Source organism: Liolophura sinensis, chromosome 10 (genome assembly GCF_032854445.1).
Source record: "Liolophura sinensis isolate JHLJ2023 chromosome 10, CUHK_Ljap_v2, whole genome shotgun sequence".
In the NCBI taxonomy this organism is placed as follows: domain Eukaryota; kingdom Metazoa; phylum Mollusca; class Polyplacophora; order Chitonida; family Chitonidae; genus Liolophura; species Liolophura sinensis.
The window spans coordinates 19,570,302-19,595,174 of NC_088304.1; the positions used below are offsets into that span (position 1 = coordinate 19,570,302).

The 24,873-nt window shown below is 41.0% G+C and overlaps 1 protein-coding gene across 1 annotated transcript in view; it reads left to right on the plus strand.

The window, feature by feature from the left end:
* Positions 1 to 2,693: 2,693 nt before the first annotated feature.
* The window catches only part of LOC135476974 (E3 ubiquitin-protein ligase BRE1A-like), a 24,170-nt gene continuing 1,990 nt past the window's right edge, over positions 2,694 to 24,873 (plus strand). Inside the window, exons 1-19 of the mRNA XM_064757121.1 lie at positions 2,694 to 2,782; positions 4,023 to 4,198; positions 4,593 to 4,760; positions 5,777 to 5,846; positions 6,247 to 6,639; positions 7,270 to 7,448; positions 8,865 to 9,083; positions 10,057 to 10,182; positions 10,957 to 11,130; positions 11,861 to 11,929; positions 12,775 to 12,841; positions 14,918 to 15,039; positions 16,205 to 16,383; positions 17,046 to 17,130; positions 17,689 to 17,871; positions 20,792 to 20,920; positions 22,314 to 22,486; positions 22,933 to 23,110; positions 23,521 to 23,622. Of these exons, the coding sequence (XP_064613191.1) occupies positions 4,088 to 4,198; positions 4,593 to 4,760; positions 5,777 to 5,846; positions 6,247 to 6,639; positions 7,270 to 7,448; positions 8,865 to 9,083; positions 10,057 to 10,182; positions 10,957 to 11,130; positions 11,861 to 11,929; positions 12,775 to 12,841; positions 14,918 to 15,039; positions 16,205 to 16,383; positions 17,046 to 17,130; positions 17,689 to 17,871; positions 20,792 to 20,920; positions 22,314 to 22,486; positions 22,933 to 23,110; positions 23,521 to 23,622 (2,727 nt within the window). The 5' untranslated portion in view covers positions 2,694 to 2,782; positions 4,023 to 4,087. The remainder of the gene's footprint in view (positions 2,783 to 4,022; positions 4,199 to 4,592; positions 4,761 to 5,776; positions 5,847 to 6,246; positions 6,640 to 7,269; positions 7,449 to 8,864; positions 9,084 to 10,056; positions 10,183 to 10,956; positions 11,131 to 11,860; positions 11,930 to 12,774; positions 12,842 to 14,917; positions 15,040 to 16,204; positions 16,384 to 17,045; positions 17,131 to 17,688; positions 17,872 to 20,791; positions 20,921 to 22,313; positions 22,487 to 22,932; positions 23,111 to 23,520; positions 23,623 to 24,873) is intronic.

The window sequence follows — 24,873 nt, forward strand, 5'->3', positions numbered from 1 at the left end:
TAACATTCCTTCTATGACAATGAAATGGATAGATGTCGAGTTAAGTAAGGCAGTTATTCTGGAATGAAAGTATGATGTCATTTGTTGCTATATGTCAGCAATGGGTGATACCACGTGTGCTTGCACGACGTCACATCAGGCAAAATTGGAAATGACAAAGACCTATTGTTTCTGTGTCATAATTCGAAACTAACGACAGCAGTTTTAAAACATTGCAATATTTGCACAATTTAGGAAAGCAATGCTGACTATCTCGATCCTTATCATTCAACTATGCATTTAAGACATACAGGTCTTCACTCTGTAATAGTTCTTTAAGTGACAAGGCTTTGGCAGGTAAATGGCATTTAGCACCCTTTCCTAATTTGATCAGTGTATTTTTTAAAAGTCATGTCGTACTGCTGTTAAATATTTTTTTTATCCCTCAATCCAATCCTATTTTCCCCAGTCATATTCCTTCAGAGGGATATCCTGCCCCATTCCTTTGTGGTTTTGTTTCCTTATGTATTCCTTATGCCATTATGGCATGGGAGGCTTAACTACACACTGAGTCTAGCCTTTAAATGTGTGCTATCTGGGACAATCCACATGCTAATACCTAGGTTTGGCCCTAATTTCAAAGCTACATGTGTATATATAACTGGCATGTGGAGAACCTCACACAGAGCACATATACTAGCAGCATGCGGAAAAACTCACATAGAGCATATATACTAGCACCATGTGGAGAACCTCACATACAGTATATATACTAGCAGCATGTGGAGAACCTCACATACAGCATATATACTAGCAGCATGTGGAAAAACTCACATAGAGCATATACACTAGCAGCACGTGGAGAACCTCACATGGAGCAGATACACTAGCAGCATGTGGAGAACCTCGCATACAGCATATATACTAGCAGCATGTGGAGAACCTCACAGAGCATATACACTAGCAGCATGTGGAGAACCTCACATAGAGCATATACACTAGCAGCATGTGGAAAAACTCACATAGAGCATATACACTAGCAGCACGTGGAGAACCTCACATAGAGCATATACACTAGCAGCATGTGGAGAACCTCACACAGAGCATATACACTAGTGGCATGTGGAGAACCTCACATAGAGCATATACACTAGCAGCATGTGGAGAACATCACATACAGCATATACACTAGCAGCATGTGGAGAACCTCACATAGAGCAGATACACTAGCAGCATGTGGAGAACCTCACATAGGGAATATACACTAGCAGCATGTGGAGAACCTCACATAGAGCATATACACTAGTGGCATGTGGAGACCCTCACATAGAGCATATATACTAGCAGCATGTGGAGAACATCACACAGAGCATATACACTAGCACCATGTGGAGAACCTCACATAGAGCATATACACCAGCAGCATATGGAGAACCTCAAATAGAGCATATCCACTAGCACCATGTGGAGAACCTCACGTAGAGCATATATACTAGCAGCATGTGGATAATTAAATCTTGAAAGGCAGCTCAAGACATGGTTTTATTGAAAACAGGCATTGTGTTAAGGAACAGCAGTCCATCTAGATGAACTCAGTGTGCTGTTTTAAAATTCTGAAATTCCTCGAAATACTGTGTTACACTGAATGTCAGAATTTTAAAATAGCTTACACAATGGAGGGACTAAATGAACAGTAGATCCTCATTTTTTCTGTGTATAGTCAAGGATCCATGTCCAAGCACCAAAGTTACCCACACAATTTTCTTAGCTCTGACTGTGTAGCTCTCTTTCCATCAGCGTACCAGCAGCTGGAGAGCTACTTCACTGTATCTATTGTTTCAACTCAAGGTCTGACTAGTCTGTTTGGAGCTGTAAGTGAGGAGGTTTGTCAGGTATAGTAAAATGTGACATGCAGTGGTCATACTGAGGGCACTTCTGTTTCCTCTACCCATAAACTAGTTTAATGAGTTAGGTAAAAATCAGAAATTGTTAAAAATAGACCTCAACGTTAATTTTAAATGAACTATCCATAAACCTGTGTGCCATCACGTAAATGAAAAGTTCTTGAGTATGGCGTTAAACACCAATCAAATAAACAGATAAATAAGTCAAATAAATCAAACAATGACATTATACTTTTATAAACTTAATTGTTGAAATGTAAATTAACTGGCTAAATATGACCACAACCCAAACGACCCTCTCCTAACACTGAACTATCTAGCCGCTTTGTCTTCATTACCTATAGTATAGTGCCACGTGAAATTGGGAGAAAAACAAGGTAAGACATTAGGTGTCGAAAATTAGGTCCCTAGTGATGCACGAGTTGACAGTTCCACAAAAGTGAGACCGCCCAATATTTTATCTTCACTTCCTCAATATTTCCAAAACGACCGAGCGATCGATGACTGTGAACCGGTCACCGAGCTAACACTGATAAGATTCTGTTATGAAATAATTACCTGTAGTTGTCTATAAAATGGATTGACATCGAGTTCATCGACTTCCATTGTGTGTCACGTTTGTTCATCGGCTGCTTCAGCAATCAATCCAAAACTCTGTCACCAAAAATAGATACGCTCAAAGCTTTCGGTCATCTCCGGTAAATTCCGCTAGCCGTGGCCCACGAATACTTGAACTGTTATTCGGCCCCGATGTCACAGCGGAAGCCTTATTGTAGCCACAGAGGTCATTCATGGTTTACATCCGGGTCACAGAAATATAAACGCAAGATGGCTTTGCCTTGATGAACAATGACTTGAAATTCTGCAGAAACGCATTAGCTGCGCGATATAGTGCCCTGGTATGAGTTAAATACTTTAGTCCTTAATACACGACAATATTTTACGTCCATCTAATTAAACTATATCGTTAGATAATCGAAGTGAAAGTCGAACAAGGAGTGAATTACAACAACAACATAGGTAAAATGTATGGTGACAAGACTTGACATCGGAATACAGTACATAATAAGTAAATTTTCATGGATGCTGAACGTAGTTTTGGTGGTCATTGAGGATTCTTAGTTGTAACTAAGATAGACGTAAATGCTAAAACAGTTACTGAACTGACATACGTATCATTGTCGCAAATGCTACCCAGTTCAAAGCTGGAAGTCCGTCTGCGCACCTTTCAGTCTAGGCTGGGCCTCACTGCAACTGCGCAACGCGTGAAGCATATATTTAACGATGAGGGGGTGAACTTAAAGCTTGAACCGGGTAGCATTTGGGATTAAGTCAGGATAGTATGTACATTAGTTCAGTGATCGTTAGATCAGTGGTAGCTAAGATTGATGTAGTCAAGAAATTGGCTGTGAACTTTTGCCCATTTTGTTTTGGCAATAATTTTGGCATGAATCGCTTGCCGGCAGGCTCTGTCACAAAACAGGAATTTTGTTATAGACGTTGTCTCAGCTGTTCACAGCCAATTTCTTGACAAACATCAATAGTAAAATTCGTGTATTTTGACAGAACCTGCCAACAAGCAGCTCGGTGGAACAAAAATATATGCCAAGGCAAAATGGGCAAAAGTCAGGTGAATTACATTTGCCAAGTGCCTATTGGTCTTCTGAATAATTTATATCTGATTCTGTGGCATTTACGCGTGGTAATTCCATGATATCTCACTCTTTTGCCATACTCACAACTGTCAAAACAGGGTGTGTGTGCACATCAAGCTATTGTTTTAACAACCGTCACATACAGGTTTGTGTTTCATCTTTCGTGTCAAAGCACAATTTGCTGTCAAAGCATCAGTGTCTTGTAGTTTTATAAGCACCTGATACTTCATACTTAAGATTGATGTAACTTATTCGATTGACACAACCAGGTTTCAAGCCTCTTCGTACCAGATACTATACACCTATAATGACTTGTATGCTGGACTGGATGTTGTTCTAGCAATACATGCCCAGATGAAAAACCTTCATCACTGTTACATGTACGGTTAATTTCTATTGTCAAGTTTGAAACAGCCTCACATTTAAGGCCATTCTTGTACATTGTACCAATCCTCAATTTTATTTCTTTGTATTTTGCTTGCAGGTCTACGTCCAGTTTTTCTGGTAGCTATGTCTAATGATCGTATGGTATAACCAGTAGGAATAAACATGGCTAATAAACGACCAAACAACGAACCCTCTGGGTCAGGGGAACCCCCTACCAAGAAGAAGATGTTGACAACTTTTGAGCCTGTCCAGTTGGGTCCCATCTATAATCTTGTAAGTGTAGCATGTCTTATGTGTATGGTAATAGGACTGGCATAATATAAGAACCCAAGAATATTTCATTTAGACGACAATGGCCAGCATTATTGTGGGAGGACCTGGTTCCCCGCAGTTACACTATTCATGGGGCTTCAGTGATAAGCTGCCATCGAGTTTCCTGTGACCATTTGTGTAATCTAAGGTTTGTTGAAGACAACTTGTTTTCTGCCATTATGGTGTACACTTATGTATGTTACATGTGGGAAAGCTCTTCAGTACCTTGCCAAAGTTCAGTGGTTTACTCCTGACACTGTGCCTCCATTAAGCTGACAGGTACTATATTAAGTGAAAAATTCCCCCATAACGAGCTAAAACAACAATCAAATAAATGAACCTATCTGCTTTTCAGGAGGATCTTGACTTCAAGACGCTCCAGTTTCAAAACAAGCGGCTTGTTGAGAGGATCGAGCAACGGCGTAAATGTGAAGACGACTTGAGGAAGAGAATCGAGCAACTAGAGAAGCGACAGACCACGGACGATGCTGTTCTCATGATTGTTAACAGATACTGGAACACTGTACGTACACTTACCTTCTCAGTCAATGTCCTCATTCTTGTCACCTGTATAAGGGTGCAACTTTATATTGATCATTGTAAATTAATCCACAAAAAGAATCTTCTTTGTTTTGTTAGCTCTCCACGTCTGATGGATCATCATTTCTCTTTTGTGTCGAATGTCTTAATGAGTTTCAGTGGCTTGACAGTACTGCAGTGTTAAATCAGGTAAAGAAACATGGTTATGCTTTTCAAGGTATAATGGCTTTTCAAAAATGTCCAAATCTTAATGTTGCTGGCAGGCAAATGCGGTTGCAATGCTTATGGGGCCTCTGCGAGAATATGTGGTTGAATCTGTTTATCTGGTTTTACCTTGAAGACTACTTGCTTCCTACCAGTATTACGTGCCTGTCACAGAAAGTTTCTTGCCCAGTAGGTCAATAATTTATCATGGGTTTCCTCCATCGTATTATACCGGCCCAGATAGCACAGTTTGTAGAGCATCTGCTTTGGGACCGGTAGATCCAGAATCAATCCTTGATCGAGTCACACCTAAGACTTTAAAAGAGGAAGTTGTATTTTCCTCGCTTGGTGTTCAGCATGAAGGGGATAGTGCAACAACTGGTTGACCTGTATCAGTGTAATGGCTTGGGCGGGGCGGCTTACTTGCCTTCGGTAAGTCGTCTCAGTGAAGCAGCACTAAATAAAAGAGCGGTGGAAATCCGTCCTGCAACAAGGAGGCACATTACACGTACATGCACCCTAATGATTTATTCGTCGTCATATGACTGAAAAATTGTTGAGTTCGACGTTAAACCCCAAGCACTCACTCACTCCATGGTATTAGTAAAAAAAACTTCGTGAATATGACACTATCTGTTTAGCATTCAATATTTTATGCATGTTACATTTGATGACCTGTTTCTTCACTCCGTATGACCACTTTCCATGTGGTGTTATTTTACTTTGCCTACCATTTGTGGACCAAACTTGAATGATATCTTTATGGTGCGCTGATTAATCTGTTTTCCCTTTCAGTTAGATGAAGACATCCGAGTTCTTCTCCAGCGATTTGATGCTGAGACAACCGATGAAGCAGAAAATGAGAGTAAGTCACCTGAATCATGGTGTTATTCATAACATTGAATTCAGGCTGCAGGTTAACATGGAAATATTGGAAAAGTTTGTCAGTTAGCTGATGAATTGCTCTGGGATTTTGGCACAAATAAAGCTGAACTTTATAAGTAAATAAAATATTTTGGAGCATTTGTAGTAAGCCATGATAATGTAAAGAGTGTATTGCTTTTGGTCATACATAGCTAACCCTGTGTTTTACAAAAAAACTAGGAAATAACATTACTACAATAAGGGTTCTATAAAATTATCTCCCTTGAGGTCACTCTCCCATATAAAAGGCAGACTTTTTGAAGAGTGCTGTGGTGAGGTGAGGCATTGTCTGCTGAAGTTTTTGTCACCGACTAATGATATATTTTTTTGTGTGTGTTAAGATGAGAGCAGTGAACTGACATCATTCTTGGCTTTACTGTCTACCTGGGATAAAGTAGAACTGGAACAGCAGCTGTACCAGCGAGTGGAGTTCTCAAAGCGCGCCATCCGCAAACTTCTGCAGGCATTTGACCGTCTGCAGCAGAGGAATGAGAAGCTGCAGCTGTCAATGGCTGACAAAGTTGACCGGGAAGAGGAAAAGAGTTCAGAGAAGAAAGATGATAACAAAGATGAGAACAAGGGTAAAGAGGACAAAGCCGAAGGAACGGTCAAAATGGAGACGGATGCTGACGGTGTGAAGAAGGAAGGGGAGACAACTGTGAAGAAGGAACCAGGAGAGACAGAAAATGGAAAGCCGGCAGCAGAAAACAGTGTCAAACAGGAACCCTCCTCAGGTAGGGTCACAAACAGCAAATTTTGCATGGAGGGGGTAAAGGTTGAAGCTTGTTCAGGTAATTCTGCCACCCCAGAAATATAAAATTTTTGCTTAGCATGTCATAAATTATTGTTTATGAAGTTTTATGAAGCAAATTTATATCATGTGGATCGTTTTCAAATTAATAAGAGATTTGATAGAATAGTTTTATACGCCTACTTTCAGGAATGAAGTTTAGTGGTCTTGTGATTTTGTCTGTCTGTCTTTCAGGGCTAAAACTCCATATGTTTTGCTTGTGCATTTCATATATTGAGCGATATATATTGTAGATGCAGAAGTGGCATATGAAGGGTCTTATATTTGTCCGTTTTCAGTTTTACCATGGTAGCCAGATTGTCAGTTTCATTCGGTCAACTAAAAAGATAGGTTCGATTTTTGTCTGGCCAGTAAATCCAGTTGATTTGCATACAGGTTTACCTTTGCGTGGGTACTTAGATACAGAAATGATGTCAAACATTCCCACAGTTGCCAAGTTAACCAGAATGCCAGTTTGACTGTACCTGCTACGTATACAGGAAGATATTTGTGCAGGTGTATGTTGAGTGCACACGAACTTTTGTTTCAAAATAATATCTTCATTTGTGAACAGGTATAAAAACTGAGGTGAAGGAGGAAGTTGGGGATGGTGACAGTGAACAGAAGAAAGATGAAAAGAAGAAGATAACAGAGATGATGAAGAAAGAGATTGCTGAATTCAGGGAGGAGAACAAACGACTTCACAATCTGACAACAAAGTTACACCAGAGACATCACGAGACAACACTTAAGGTTGGTTTGGACTGTTTATTGTGATAACCTGTGGGTGCAGGTTCAAACCTGGCCTTGGACAGAGTATTTGTAAACCTCCCCTGCTCTCTGTTTGTGGGAGCGCTCATGTGGCAGTTTGTGCAGTCCAATCAATATGGTGTGTATATCTGTGCCTCACACACGGAAAATTTGTGATAACCTGTGGGTGCAGGTTCAAACCTGGCCTTGGACAGAGTATTTGTAAACCTCCCCTGCTCTCTGTTTGTGGGAGCGCTCATGTGGCAGTTTGTGCAGTCCAATCAATATGGTGTGTATATCTGTGCCTCACACACAGAAAATTTGTGATAACCTGTGGGTGCAGGTTCAAACCTGGCCTTGGACAGAGTATTTGTAAACCTCCCCTGCTCTCTGTTTGTGGGAGCGCTCATGTGGCAGTTTGTGCAGTCCAATCAATATGGTGTGTATATCTGTGCCTCACACACGGAAAATTTGTGATAACCTGTGGGTGCAGGTTCAAACCTGGCCTTGGACAGAGTATTTGTAAACCTCCCCTGCTGTCTGTTTGTGGGAGCGCTCACGTAGCAGTTTGTGCAGTCCAATCAATATAGTGTGTATATCTGTGCCTCACACACGGAAAATTTGTGATAACCTGTGGGTGCAGGTTCAAACCTGGCCTTGGACAGAGTATTTGTAGACCTCTCCTGCTCTCTGTTTGTGGGAGCGCTCACGTAGCAGTTTGTGCAGTCCAATCAATATGGTGTGTATATCTGTGCCTCACACACGGAAAATTTGTGATAACCTGTGGGTGCAGGTTCAAACCTGGCCTTGGACAGAGTATTTGTAAACCTCCCCTGCTCTCTGTTTGTGGGGGTGCTCATGTGGCAGTTTGTGCAGTCCAATCAATATGGTGTGTATATCTGTGCCTCACACATGGAAAATTTGTCCGTAACTTCTCTGTGGATAACCCTGGGTGCTGAAGTTTCCTCCACAGCATAAAAATGACAACTAGTGTATAAATAAAAGTCCTTGTGTATGGCTTTGTACATTAAAAGTTAATCAACATTTTCTCATGGAAAATTTAATGAACGGCTTTGTGTTGTGGTCAAAACTTCTACATTTGAGATCACTAATCTTCTTCCAATGCAGCTACATGTACGTTCGAAGCAGTCTCCCACTGCTGGGCCAGAATGCAGCCCTTTAAGAGTAGATACTCCTGTCTTCAGCCTGACTAACCAACACTCCACTGAAACACTCCTAATTATGATTCTCTGTCTCTGTTTCCTTTTCCTAGTTATCAGAGCCGTTAGTATATCTGACACACTTTTCTTCCCTCAATTTGTCAGATTTGTACGACAGATTAACTTAATAAGCTAACGTGCAAACCAGTAGTTAATATTCAGCACAGATTTGGTTTACCATGTTTTTTTCCCCCCTCAGTTGTCAGAGCTTCAGGACAAGCTGATGGCTGCAGAGACCGGGCTGGCCGAGGCCAAGAACAAGGTAGAGGAGCTGGAGTATAACCTGGAGAACTCCGCCCAGCAGGTGGACAAGTATGACAGACACCTGGCTGATGCCATGCAGAAACTCCACTCGTATGAGGAGTCCACCATCATACAAGTGGATGGGAAGAGCATCGCTGGGGTCTCCAAGACCAGGGTGAGTCTGGACTTGATGTTACTGGATCCCCACAGCAACCGGATAACAGTCCTGTAAAAGAACAGACAAAATGTTCACAATACAACAACAACAACATGCATATTAGGCCACTGAAAACTGAAGTCTCTCCACCACTCCACTGGCACTCAGACAATGTGTAGAGATGTGATGAAAGGGTAGTTTTGATTACTACACTTTTATCATGTCAATTTTCTCCACGTGATTTTATTTGCCAGAAAAAGACAGTCACAATTCACATGATGTCATGTGCACGTTGCTATATTGAGAACTTTATGCTGGACGCCATGCGTGGAACTCAGAAGAGTGCAGAAGAGTTTCTTTGAGACTAGCATTATTGATGTTGTTGTCATAGTTACAGCAGCTGTTGTAGTAAGCTAGCACCGTTTAACTTTACAATCACTCTGAAACAGACAAATAATGTCAGACAGTACATTGTAGTCAAGGTTAAACAGGTGAACTTGCTCATGTCGTGCTCAGCAACATTTTTTACTTGGTCTCATTTACTTATATGCAGCAGGATAGAATTTGTCAAATTTGCAGAAAGTTATCTCCCTTTAGTGTAACACCATGAGCTCTTTTGTTAAGTTGAAAAAAAAACAGGCTGAATGCAAATTTGCAATTCTGCAAGACCACCAAGAATGTTGACCATGTAAATTTTCATGTTGACTGGCACGCTGGCATTTTGTTATGTGAATGGAGCATGTTAAAAGATGTCAACAATTTCATTGACTGACTGAGTGACAGACTGACCAGCTGACAGGCAGAGGGACTTATGGAGGTGCTTGCTGCTGGTAAAATTGGTATTAATTTTAACAACTGTAAGATAGTAATTTTAAAAAAGTGTTCACACGTATATAGCCAAAAAAAAATAATAAATAAATAATCCCAATTTTTGTGACAGATGCATTATTCGCCAGTAGGCTGAAGTAATATTTTATTCTCACCTGTACAGGTAGATGAGATTGTGCATGAGTTGGAGGAGCAGCGAGAATTGGCTCAGACGAGGATGACAGAGCTGGAAAAGCTGCAGATAGATCATCAGGAGGCGTGTAAAACTGTGGAGCAGCTCAAACTAGATGTGAGTAGTATCAGTAGCAAGTAATTAGCCAAGTTATTACGGAAACCATTGCCTCTCAATTCATAATTTATCAGAAATTCCTGACCTAGAACCTTAGCCAAGGGTCATCACTGAAGAATCAGTGATCTGAACTGAGATACATGTGGCATAGACTGCTCAGTTAGCAGGAGTTCCAGATCCATCTTTGATAAGAGGGAGAGGATTGGGGTGGTGTGATTTCAACAGTTATTTATTTATTTATTTGATTGGTGTTTTACGTTGTACTCAAGAATATTTCACTTATACGACGGCGGCCAGCATTATGGTTGGATGAAACCACAGTGATCGCATTGGTGAGAGGCTCCTGGAGTCATTACGCTGCGCTAGTGTGCTAACCGACTGAGCCACGGAGGCCCCTTCAACAGTTATGTCACCGGAGATATGAGTTCAGTCTCAGATAGAGAATTTTTAAGATTCCCATACTGCGATTGTTCCTACTGCTGTCATGGCAATATGGTGTTGACATTGCTCTCTTGTGTAGTATTAATAGAGACCACTTGCCTGCCATAAGTATAACATGTGAGAAAGTTTACCAGTAACTCGCCTGAGGCCTGTGGTTTATGTTGGGCGCTCAGGATGACTCCAATATGAAACTGGCTACGCAGGTGAAAAATCCTTGCCCCATTAAAAAACCATCTAATCTATAAAATATATGCAAGTAAATTGTCTAAGATTAATAACATTGCTAATGTGTAATTAATGTAATTTGACGAACACCTTTCTGTCTGTTTACAGCTGAAAACATTGCCTGAGTCAGTGATCTCTGAGACAACAGAGTACAAGTGCCTTCAATCGCAGTTCTCGGTGTTGTACAATGAGAGCATGCATATCCGCACCCAACTTGATGATATGAGGGCGCTGCTTCAGAGCAGTAAAACCTCACACCTACGACAGATAGAGCAGATGGAGGTACGGTTAGGGGGCACTTGGGTTAAACGAATAGCTACATTAAGGTTCAACTATGGCCGATACCAGTAAAACTGTCAGAAAATATTTTCTCCATAAAATTGAAAATTCTGTGCCAGGTGCTGCCTGTACAATTGTACATTTATAAATAAATATTTGATTTATTTTATTTGATTGGTATTTTACGCCGTACTCAAGGATATTTCGCTTATACGATGGCGGCCAGCGTTATGGTGGGAAGAAACTGGGCAGAGCCCAGGGGAGACCCACAACCATCCGCAGGTTGCTGGCTGATCTGCTCATGTACGACTGGAGAGGAAGCCAGCATGAGCTGTATAAATAAATAAAATGAGTAAATGTTTTAAAAATATTGCTTTTGGTGCTGAAACTTTTCTGGTAGGATAGCACTATACCTAAGCAAATCTCAAAGCACAATTCTGTTAACAGATTACTCAGAATCAGGTGAAGTGTTCAAATTAATGGTCATGAGTGAAAGTTTAGGCCATTTACCTTATTTATATTTATTCAGGTGTGTAAATATATGTAGCTGTAGATATACATGGAAATGTGTGTAAATGTATAATGTGACAATATGTTGAACGGTCATAAACACTACCAACCTTTCTATGAGTAGGAGAAAGTGCCTTTTTTTTGATAGCCCGTGTTAAGGTGTCTGAAATCTACATAAGGATCTTTGAACTGTTTTATATTGAAGTTTTACCTAATGTTGTAGAGCGACGAGTTGGCAATCCAGAAGCAGATTCGTACGGAGATGATTCAACTGCAGGATACGCTGACCCAAGTGAGGAAGGAGTATGAGATGCTGAGGATTGAATTTGAACAGAACCTCACTGCTAATGAGCAAACAGGTGAGGATTGAGTTTGAACAGAACCTCACTGCTAACGAGCAGACAGGTGAGGAAGGAGTATGAGATGCTGAGGATTGAATTTGAACAGAACCTCACTGCTAACGAGCAAACAGGTGAGGATTGAGTTTGAACAGAACCTCACTGCTAACGAGCAAACAGGTGAGGATTGAGTTTGAACAGAACCTCACTGCTAACGAGCAGACAGGTGAGAATTGAGTTTGAACAGAACCTCACTGCTAATGAGCAGACAGGTGAGGAAGGAGTTTGAACAGAACCTCACTGCTAACCAGCAGACAGGTGAGGAAGGAGTTTGAACAGAACCTCACTGCTAACGAGCAGACAGGTGAGGATTGAGTTTGAACAGAACCTCACTGCTAACCAGCAGACAGGTGAGGAAGGAGTTTGAACAGAACCTCACTGCTAACGAGCAGACAGGTGAGAATTGAGTTTGAACAGAACCTCACCGCTAACGAGCAGACAGGTGAGGATTGAGTTTGAACAGAACCTCACTGCTAATGAGCAGACAGGTGAGGAAGGAGTATGAGATGCTGAGGATTGAATTTGAACAGAACCTCACTGCTAACGAGCAAACAGGTGAGGATTGAGTTTGAACAGAACCTCACTGCTAACCAGCAGACAGATGAGGAAGGAGTTTGAACAGAACCTCACTGCTAACGAGCAGACAGGTGAGAATTGAGTTTGAACAGAACCTCACTGCTAACGAGCAGACAGGTGAGGATTGAGTTTGAACAGAACCTCACTGCTAATGAGCAGACAGGTGAGGAAGGAGTATGAGATGCTGAGGATTGAATTTGAACAGAACCTCACTGCTAACGAGCAAACAGGTGAGGATTGAGTATAAACAGAACCTCACTGCTAACGAGCAGACAGGTGAGGATTGAGTTTGAACAGAACCTCACTGCTAACGAGCAAACAGGTGAGGATTGAGTTTGAACAGAACCTCACTGCTAACGAGCAAACAGGTGAGGATTGAGTTTGAACAGAACCTCACTGCTAACGAGCAAACAGGTGAGGATTGAGTTTGAACAGAACCTCACTGCTAACCAGCAGACAGGTGAGGATTGAGTTTGAACAGAACCTCACTGCTAACGAGCAAACAGGTGAGGATTGAGTTTGAACAGAACCTCACTGCTAACGAGCTTACAGGTGAGGACTGAGTTTAAACAGAACCTGTCTGCTAATGAGCAAACAGGTCAGCATTAAGTTTGAACAAAACATGACTTAATGCAGCCCCAAAATAGACCATTCATGTGGAAAGAAAACTTAGTGTACTTAGTTATACGGAGAGCTTTATATGTTTGTTATCAAAGGGCCACATCTGATATGGTGTGTCCGTGTTGTCATTGAGTCTTGTTTATGTTGTCCGTGAGTCTTATATTCTCAGCAAGCGTTATGTGTCTGCAGTCTTATAAGTCTTACTTCTGTTGTATGATAGAGCCCTATCTCTTTGTAGTGGTTGAGTCGTGTCAGTGTGTTATGAATGAGTCAGATCGATATAATGTTTGTTATCGCCGACTCACGTGTGTTCGCAGGCCAGAGGTAGTCACATCTGTATAATTGATAAGTGATATCTAGTGTAATGAGGTTGTCATACATGAATGTTTGTTTGTGTGTTCGCAGGCCAGAGGTAGTCACATCTGTATAATTGATAAGTGATATCTAGTGTAATGAGGTTGTCATACATGAATGTTTGTTTGTGTGTTCGCAGGCCAGAGGTAGTCACATCTGTATGATCGACAAGTGATATCTGGTGTAATGAGGTTGTCATACATGAATGTTTGTTTGTGTGTTCGCAGGCCAGATGTAGTCACATCTGTATGATCGACAAGTGATATCTGGTGTAATGAGGTTGTCATACATGAATGTTTGTTATCGCCGACTCTTATGTGTTTGCAGGCCAGAGGTAGTCACATCTGTATAATTGACAAGTGATATCTGGTGTAATGAGGTTGTCATACATGAATGTTTGTTTGTGTGTTTGCAGGCCAGAGGTAGTCACATCTGTATAATTGATAAGTGATATCTAGTGTAATGAGGTTGTCATACATAAATGTTTGATCGTGTGTTTGCATGCCAGAGGTAGTCACATCTGTATAATTGATAAGTGATATCTAGTGTAATGAGGTTGTCATACATAAATGTTTGATCGTGTGTTTGCAGGCCAGAGGTAGTCACATCTGTATTATTGACAAGTGATACCTAGTGTAATGAGGTTGTCATACATGAATGTTTGTTTGTGTGTTCGCTGGCCAGAGGTAGTCACATCTGTATTATTGACAAGTGGCATCTGGTGTAATGAGGTTGTCATACATGAATGTTTGTTATCGCCGACTCATGTGTATTTGCAGGCCAGAGGTAGTCACATCTGTATAATTGATAAGTGATATCTAGTGTAATGAGGTTGTCATACATAAATGTTTGATCGTGTGTTTGCAGGCCAGAGGTAGTCACATCTGTATAATTGACAAGTGATATCTACTGTAATGAGGTTGTCATACATGAATGTTTGTTATCGCCGACTCACGTGTGTTTGCAGGCCAGAGGTAGTCACATCTGTATTATTGATAGGTGATATCTAGTGTAATGAGGTTGTCATACATAAATGTTTGATCGTGTGTTTGTTGGCCAGAGGTAGTCACATCTGTATAATTGATAGGTGATATCTAGTGTAATGAGGTTGTCATACATAAATGTTTGATCGTGTGTTTGCTGGCCAGAGGTAGTCACACCTGTATTATTGACAAGTGATACCTGGTGTAATGAGGTTGTCATACATGAATGTTTGTTATCGCCGACTCACGTGTGTTTGCAGGCCAGAGGTAGTCACATCTTTATGATCGACAAGTGATATCTGGTGTAATGAGGTTGTCATACATAAATGTTTGTTTGTGTGTTCGCAGGACCGATCAACCGTGAGATGAGGAACCTGATTCAGAGCTTACAGAACCATAATCAGCAGCTGAAGAAGGAAGTGAGCCGCTCCAAGCACCGGTTGAAGGAGGCTCAGACAGAGATAACCAAGGTACAGCACCGCACTGGCGTTGGTGTTTGTCATAGAGTCCGCTGGTTTTGTGTGATGGAGAGATGCTGTTTTCATTATTAGTCCCCTGTCAGCAGTATAGCAGATGGAGAGATGCTGTTGTCATTATTAGTCCCCTGTCAGCAATATAGCAGATAGAGAGATGCTGTTGTCATTATTAGTCCCCTGTCAGCAATATAGTAGATGGAGAGATGCTGTTGTCATTATTAGTCCCCTGTCAGCAATATAGCAGGTGCAGAGATGCTGTTGTCATTATTAGTCCCCTGTCAGCAATATAGTAGATGGAGAGATGCTGTTGTCATTATTAGTCCCCTGTCAGCAATATAGCAGGTGGAGAGATGCTGTTGTCATTATTAGTCCCCTGTCAGCAATATAGCAGGTGGAGAGATGCTGTTGTCATTATTAGTCCCCTGTCAGCAATATAGCAGGTGGAGAGATGCTGTTGTCATTATTAGTCCCCTGTCAGCAATATAGCAGATGGAGAGATGCTGTTGTCATTATTAGTCCCCTGTCAGCAATATAGCAGATAGAGAGATGCTGTTGTCATTATTAGTCCCCTGTCAGCAATATAGTAGGTGGAGAGATGCTGTTGTCATTATTAGTCCCCTGTCAGCAATATAGCAGGTGGAGAGATGCTGTTGTCATTATTAGTCCCCTGTCAGCAATATAGCAGATAGAGAGATGCAGTATAGGAGACAGTTCATCACATTGAATTGAATCCTGTACCTTGGGTTCACCTTGGCGAGTTATTGATCAAGTTCAAGTTTTAGGTTTTGTCCGATTTCAACAAAGAACTGAAGTTTGGTTGGTACCAGTGTGTGGCTTGCACAGGACAAGTTTCAGTTTTCAGAACAATTTCTGTTTTTTTGTTCATTTCTGAACTTTGATATGACTATTATTCAAACCAGTAAGGGACCATGTGTTTGGAAAACAACTCACTTCTGGAAGGCTTGTTCAACATTTCTGTGATAAATATCTCAAGTAAGGCATGAAACATTTATAATACAACAGTGTAAGCTCGGCCCAACATCTGCTGATGGCTGAAATGTGAAAATTTGAGGGTAAAAGGAATGTTTTACCGTTATTCTGATGTTGTCATTGGTCTTCATGTACAGTGTAATGAATTTCAACTTGTGTGTGCTTGTAGTTAAAAGCTGAGGGAGCCACGACCGAAGGGAAGGACGATGTGAGCCAGCCAACAACGGCTCCTAAGGTGGAGGAGGCAGTAGTGATCAAGAAAGAGGAGGAGGAGCGCGAGGAGGTGGAGGTGCGGGAGAAGGGCAAGACAGACGCAGACATCATCAAGGATCTCAAGTCACAGTTCAAGTAAGTCAGCAGGGTGTAATCTCAAGAGTTCAAGTAAGTCAGCAGGGTGTAATGTCAAGAGTTCAAGTAAGTCAGCAGGGTGTAATGTCAAGAGTTCAAGTAAGTCAGCAGGGTGTAATGTCAAGAGTTCAAGTAAATAACAATAACGTGTGTGAAGTCACGTGCAACTTGCATATGTAAATCATGTGGATGACTTGTCAAAGCCTTGAAAGTACTTGAAAGTACTTGAAAAGGAGTAGATTTAGAAAAAGAAAAAAACCATTGAAGTGCTAGATTTTCATTTTTCAGATATCTCGATGATGTATGTACTAAATCACCCGATTCATAAACCAGTGAAGTAAATCTGGTATTTAATCCCCACATGAAAATGTCAGCCAGATCTGAGAGGTTTGAAAGTACATGTACTGGAAAACATATGTAATGGAGGCCTTTGAAAAGCAAAATTGAAAATTGGTGTTTAATTTTGAATTTTGAATTTAGGAAAAGTATGTGGTATAGACTAATCTTTATTGATGGGTGGGACCCTCTTCAAATTGAGACTGCCTTGTTTCTGTATGACACTGTAATAAACTCATCAAGTGTGACTTTGTGAGCAGTGTTTAAATCCCATGAAGACTCACAGACAAACCTATAGACATGTATGTTTTCTCTGGTATTCACAGGAAAGCTCAGGATTCTCAGAAAGAACTGAAGCTGTTACTAGACATGTATAAAAGTGCTCCTAAAGAACAAAAGGACAAAGTTCAGGTAAGTTTCCTTGTCCAGGGCTTCTCATGTGGTTCAGCCCTTGCATTCTGTGACAGTTGAAGGGAAGGGCCATTACCCAATCACAAGCCGAAATCTGGCTGTCACTAGTTTGGCTGAGACATAACGTTAGGAGGTTTATCAGGTACCTGCCAAAGGTCGGTGGTTTTCTCCAGGCACTCCAGTTTCCCCCACCCATAAACCCGGTGGCTGACGTGAAAAATTATTTATGTCGGTTTCATCAATGCTATAAATATATTCTGACATTGTAATCTGTGTAATAAACTTACAGCACTACATGTGCATGCGAATCCTGGGTGTTAAAACACACTTAATTCATGTTTGTTGAAAGGAATACTTGTATAAAGGGTTAATAGTTGTGGGCTTTTTCCCGCACCTTTCCCACCAAGAAATAAAATCACTTCAAATCACTGATGGGAAGCACAAGCACTCACATATTCAAGAAAAACTAAATCTGTGTTTGAACAATTTGCACAGGAATACATGGTATTGTGTGAATCATCAGTAAATTGAATTTAAGATGTTATGTTTTGTCCGTAGTTGATGGCAGCCGAGAAGAAGGCCAAACAAGAAATAGAGGATCTAAAGAATGTGATTCGCAAGATGCAGGAAGCCGAACGGAAGGAGAAGAGAAAGTTAGCTGATGAGGATGCGATAAGGAAAATCAAAAAGTTAGAAGAAACCATCATAGAACTACAGAAGAACTTGGCTGCTCAAAAACAGGTGGGTTATGTCACATGTGGCACAGTTTGTCAGTTTTTCACTTCTCATAAGTGAAATATCCTTCAGCATAGCACTGAACGCCAATTAGTGAAATCAAATGAAGTCCACAGAACAGTTTCAGAGCCTTAAGACAAGTACTGTAAAATGCATCGTTTTAATATGCTTTTGCACTTTTTACCCCTAGAATCAAACGTTTGATTGAAGGTGCGTATTATACAGTAGGATATAAGTCGACTGATTTATTTCCATCACAGGTGTAACTTACGTCGTACCCTGAGCGTCAGCGTCCAAAAATAAAGAAAGCAATGTTAAACAAAATGTTAGGGGTGGTATCTCAGAAAGTACTGCAGGTATTGAGGGTTTACACACATGTAGAGCAGAATAGCACAAGGGAGATGTTCTATCGTTGGGTGGATGTATGCATATTCAGTACCATAAATTACTGAATAGTTGACTTAGTGTAATGTGTGTAAGAATCAATGTTAAACAAAATGTTAGGGGTGGTATCTCAAAAAGTACCACATGTATTGAGCTCCGTGTTCGCACACATGTAGAGCAGACTAGCGCAAGGGGGATGTTCCATCATTGATACGGTGTGTACATATGAAGGACTGTAAATTACCATAACTGTAAATCACTGTTAAACAGAATGTTAGGGGTGGTATCTCAAAAAGTACTGCAGGTATTGAGGTTTTACACACATGTAGAGCAGAATAACACGAGGGAGATGTTCCATCGTTGGGTGGATGTATGCATATTCAGTACCATAAATTACTGAATAGTTGACTTAGTGTAATGTGTGTAAGAATCAATGTTAAACAAAATGTTAGGGGTGGTATCTCAAAAAGTACCACATGTATTGAGCTCCGTGTTCGCACACATGTAGAGCAGACTAGTGCAAGGGGGATGTTCCATCATTGATACGGTGTGTACATATGAAGGACTGTAAATTACCATAACTGTAAATCACTGTTAAACAGAATGTTAGGGGTGGTATCTCAAAAAGTACTGCAGGTATTGAGGTTTTACACACATGTAGAGCAGAATAGCACGAGGGGGATGTTCCATCGTTGGGTGGATGTGTGCATATGAAGGACTGTAAATTACTGTAACTGTAAATCAGTGTTAAACAAAATGTTAGGGTTGGTATCTTAAAATACATTTGTATGTATTGACCTGAAGTTTTACATGCATATAAAGCACAATGGTGCAAGAGGGATGTTCCATCGCTGATGCTCTATGGGCATATTAATTACAGTAAATTACCAAATTCACAATTGCCGTTCTTTATACATTGAAGTTTTTGCATGAAGTTTTGCATTCATGTGCCTCATGCAGACGGGCTCTTTGGTGGCCATGCTACCAATTCTAAGTTAATAAAGTAAAATTCTTTTAACAGCTAATTTGCATTATTACACATGCATTTACATTAAAACATGGTCGCCGTCGGGGTCACGTGTAGGTCAGCTGTTCATTTGCATAAGCACATGGTGTCAGGCTGCACTCAAACTACTGGTACTTCTGGTCGCTCAGCAGCTAATCATCCATTTCAAAATCTTTAAGTTTTGGTTGAGTTATTTCTAACTGAAAAGCCACGAACTTAGGAAGCCAGCCAGCCAAACACCAATCAATGCGGCCGCCATCTTGTGTAGCCAATCTACTAGACAGTACAATCACTTGCAGATTGACACAACAGGTCTCACATGAAAACTAAGGAAGCTATCTCTGAATAAAAGAGAACACAGACAATATATGTATTTATATAATATACATATAGGTATGACTTTATAATGCAACATGCCCCAGGAGCCTCTTAACAATGTGGTCGCTGTGAGTTCAAATCCAGCACATGCTGACTTTCTTTCCGTCCGTGTGTGGGAAGGTCTGCCAGCAACCTGCGAATGGCCGTGGGTTTCTCCCCACCATAATGCTGGCCGCAGTCATATAAGTGAAATATTCTTGAGTACAGCGTAAAACACCAATTAGATAAATAAATAAATAATGCAACATGCAACATGCTAGGTATAACATGTCAGACTGACCATGTGTGTTGGTAGGTGTCAATACCTGCTGGCACACACCGTGTTGTATCAGCTGTCAACTGCTGATCACATTCGATCAGTGACCACAGACTGTGAAGTTTTAGAGTTCATTAGAAGGCTTTTATGACGTCATACATCGAGCGAATGATGGAGGTGCCTCAAATGCACAGGTACAGATGTTTTTCCAGGATACTTATGGCCAAATTGTCCCCGTGGATTATACTCAAATATGAAGTACCCTAAATGACCATAGATTTCATCCATGACTAACTTGCCCATTTTTCCTCATTCTGGGAGTTCTTGATTTTAGAAAGGTGTTTTGAGGCTGGCTTGGGACATGGGATAATTATTTCCTGGAAAATTGTAAGCTTCAGCACCAGAAATAAAAATTTTGTGACACATATTTGCTTCTAAAAATGTGGACCAAATTGTAGGTCATTTAGAGTATATTGGTGCATTTACTGCCCATCAAGCAAGGCTGAATAACAGACAAGGCATCAGGCTTAGTTTTGTTCATCAACATACACAGGGTCATTAGCGCGCTAGGGCAGTGTAAAGCCTCTCACCAATGCGGTTGCTGTGAGTTTAAGTCCAGCTCATGGTGGCTTCCTCTTCGACCATACGTGGGAAGGTCTGTCAGCAACCTGCGGATGGTCGTGGGTTTCCCCAGGCCGCTGCCTGGTTTCCTCCCACCATAATGCTGGCTGAGGCCATATAAGTGAAACATTCTTGAGTACAGCATAAAACACCAATCAAAAGTACACAGGCTCATCCCAATTATATCATATCCAATATATCACAAAACCAAATTGACAGACAGTGCCATGCCCTGGATTAGGGTGTACATGTAGTACAAAGTTTTGTGTTTGAATCCCCAGAGAGAAGAGGCCCTGCTGAACGAGATGGAGGTCACCGGTCAGGCGTTCGAGGACATGCAGGAACAGAACAGTCGACTCATCATCCAACTACGGGAGAAGGATGACGCAAATTTCAAACTCATGTCAGAGGTCAGTCTTCTTGTCTTTGTGTGCACATGTAGGACATCTTTGTCCATGGTCACCGAGAATGATTGCCAGATGCAGGAAAGCATGAAGAGTTTTATGTAAACAGGAAGTGGAATGTATCGTTCGTTGACAATACATCTAGTTACACAATTACCCCAGAAATCTAGTGTTCGTGTTCTCTGTGTGTTTTCACAGATTGTCTTTTTCAGTTAGGTATAGATTTGTGGTTATTTATCTGAGACTGTGGGTTTCCCCTGGGCACTGCCCAGTTTCCTCCCACTATAATGCTAGTCGCTATCATGCTAAAACTCTGATCAGATAATTAAATAAATAAATCATATATCCATACAATTGTACATACGTATATTTGCACTGAAAACAGATGTCATTGTGCGCATGTATGATGTATCTACAAACTGCTTTGAATTGACAGAGGCATTGCTTATGGATAACAACTCCTGGATTTATTGTGTTGGTGATGTTTCGATGTAGGTTCTTACATTGTTATCAAACCATATGAACATACAGAGATACAAGACAACATATATACAGTAAGAGAGTGAGTGGTGTCAAAAACAGGCAACAATGTAACATAGATAATAGCTTCAGGGTTAATGGCTTCAGGGTTTAAGGCGGTCACTGTCTAATCTGATGAGGTCATTGTAGGCGCTCGGTAGGTGGTACCCGCTGTCTCGGTTAAGCTGTGGTTTGTGTCGTCGGATCATGATGGCTTCCAGCAGTTTCCTTCTTTTATATTCTGACTGGTTGTTCTGTAGGGTATGAACTGTGTTCCATTGGAGTTGGTGTTCTGGATGGGCTCTGATGTGGTCACTGAGGGCTGATTTTCCATCTAATTTTTCTACTGAGGCCTTGTGCTCTGGAATTCTGATATTGAGTGGTCTACCAGTTTATGCAGTTCTGATATTGAGTGGTCTACCGGTTTACATTGTTGCCTGTTTTTGACACCACTCAGTCTTTACTGTATATACATTATCTTGTATCTCTGTATGTTCATATCGTTTGATAACGATGTAAGAACCTACATCGAAACATCACCAACACAATAAATCCAGGAGTTGTTATCCATAAGTAATGCCTCTGTCAATCTATACCATCCCAATTCCTAAATGCCTCTGAAAGAAGCCAAACTGCTTTGAAGTCAAGACTAAGCCTGACATGGCCTCACTTAACTGGAAATGTCATTTTAATGTCGACATTTGTCTTAGAGTGTCATGAAATTTGTGGTCAATTTCAAATCTAAAGTTAGGAAAATTATCCAGTCAAGACAAAGTCTGATTTATGCAAATTTATAATCTCCATGGCCAGATTGATATTCATAAAAAAAAGTGAAAGAAAAGTCACAAAAAATTCTGAAATTTCATTTCTATTCTCATAGAGGATCAAGTCAAATCAGATCCAGAAGATTCTGCGTGAGGAAAAGGATGTGTTGGCCGAGCAGGTAGCGACATGTCAGAGTCAGGTAGAGGCTCAGAATCTGGTTGTCAGGAAGCTGGAGGAGAAAGAGAGGATACTACAGACCAACATGGCCACTGTGGAGAAAGAGCTCAGGTAAGGGAGACTACTCCAAGAGAATTTTCTTAATCTCTTTTCATGAAAGAGTCAGTAAATGTCCAGTGGTATGTCATGAATTTCACACCAGAGAAATATGTTGTTTAGTTTACCTTGCAACTTTTGTTGTGAGATTTTGGCATCTATCTCGCATGTAAAATTTCAGCGACTAATTAAACATCCTGTTATGTCACTTCTAATGTTTCTTCATGTACCAGTAATTTCTTCACCTGAACCGGGGCTTTGTTTGAGAATTTAACAGTTACTTTGTGTAACATTCGGCCTCCATTTTGTCAAGTGTGAAATTCCTCTTTGTGACTTTAGTTTGTGATCGCATCTGTCAGCAAAGCTGAATGTAAAAGAGTAGATGTATAAGTACAGAATGATTATTGAAATGTATAGATGTGTTTCACTTAATGTCCACGTTTGGATTCTTTTCCTTATAGCCTACGTCAGCAAGGTATGGAAATGCACAAGCGTAAGGCCCTGGAGAGTGCGCAGACGGCAGCAGATCTCAAACTTCATCTGGACAAGTACCAGTCACAGCTGAAGGAGGCTCAGGAAGCTGTTGCTGATAAAACAGCCGCCCTTGAGCAGGAGTCCTTCAAACAAAAGAGGAACCAGGTCAGTCTGACAGGTCATAGGTCAAAGGTCGTAGGTCATAATTTTGTAAACTTGTTATTATCACAAAATAACTTGAATTTTGTAAGTTAAGGCACCACAATTCTGAGGCCGCCATTAAAAATGTTTGTTGGGTGTGAACTGAACAACCTTCCAAAGAATGGTCCTACTCTAAAGTTCTCTTTGAGACTTTGATGAAAGTTTTTTCTCTCTCTCTCTCTTTTAATTTTTTTTTAAATCCCTGAATTGTTAAAAAGATAAAAATTTATAACTGACTGACCATATTTTTTCTTATAGGGTCAGTTGGTTTCTCCCAGTTACATGTAGGAATTTTTAAGGATTGTCTGAAAAGAAAAGTGCATGTCTTATAAGTGGTACAGGTAATGTTATGTGGCTGTTTTCACCGTTCGCAGGAAGAAATAGCTCGGTTACAGAGAAAGCTTGAGCGACAGAAGAAGATTGAGATTACAGGAGCTGCGGATGAGGTCCTCATGGAAGAGATTAAGGAATACAAGGTAACCTACCTGTGAGAAGCACTGGAGCTCTGCATTGGTCTTTTATGGATGTCTCGAACATATATGTTGCATGATTAAGATATTTGTGTTGCAGCAGTCGAACTGTCCTCATGCCTGATTGGGAATAAATTTTACGCGGTCTTACATGAAGTTTGTGTACCTTCCATACACCAGTACTAATACACTAATATGGCCTACACATTGAATTGACTTTGCTGGTGGAAATGTGTGTAACACAAGTGGGAAAGTCTGTCAGTTACATGCCAAGTCATGTCAGTGGTTTTTGCTGGTGGAAATGTGTGCATCACGAGTGGGAAAGTCTGTCAGTTACATGCCAAGTCATGTCAGTGGTTTTTGCTGGTGGAAATGTGTGCATCACAAGTGGGAGAGTCTGTCAGTTACATGCCAAGTCATGTCAGTGGTTTTTGCTGGTGGAAATGTGTGCATCACGAGCGGGAAAGTCTGTCAGTTACATGCCAAGTCATGTCAGTGGTTTTTGCTGGTGGAAATGTGTGCATCACGAGCGGGAAAGGTCTGTCAGTTACATGCCAAGTCATGTCAGTGGTTTTTTGCTGGTGGAAATGTGTGCATCACAAGTGGGAAAGTCTGTCAGTTACATGCCAAGTCATGTCAGTGGTTTTTGCTGGTGGAAATGTGTGCATCACAAGTGGGAAAGTCTGTCATTTACATGCCGAGTCATGTCAGTGGTTTTTGCTGGTGGAAATGTGTGCATCACAAGTGGGAAAGTCTGTCAGTTACATGCCAAGTCATGTCAGTGGTTTTTTGCTGGTGGAAATGTGTGCATCACAAGTGGGAAAGTCTATCAGTTACATGCCAAGTCATGTCAGTGGTTTTTGCTGGTGGAAATGTGTGCATCACAAGTGGGAAAGTCTGTCAGTTACATGCCAAGTCATGTCAGTGGTTTTTGCTGGTGGAAAATGTGTGCATCACAAGTGGGAAAGTCTATCAGTTACATGCCAAGTCATGTCAGTGGTTTTTGCTGGTGGAAATGTGTGCATCACAAGTGGGAAAGTCCTGTCAGTTACATGCCAAGTCATGTCAGTGGTTTTTGCTGGTGGAAATGTGTGCATCACAAGTGGGAATGTCTGTCAGTTACATGCCAAGTCATGTCAGTGGTTTTTGCTGGTGGAAATGTGTGCATCACGAGTGGGAAAGTCTATCAGTTACATGCCAAGTCATGTCAGTGGTTTTTGCTGGTGGAAATGTGGTGCATCACAAGTGGGAAAGTCT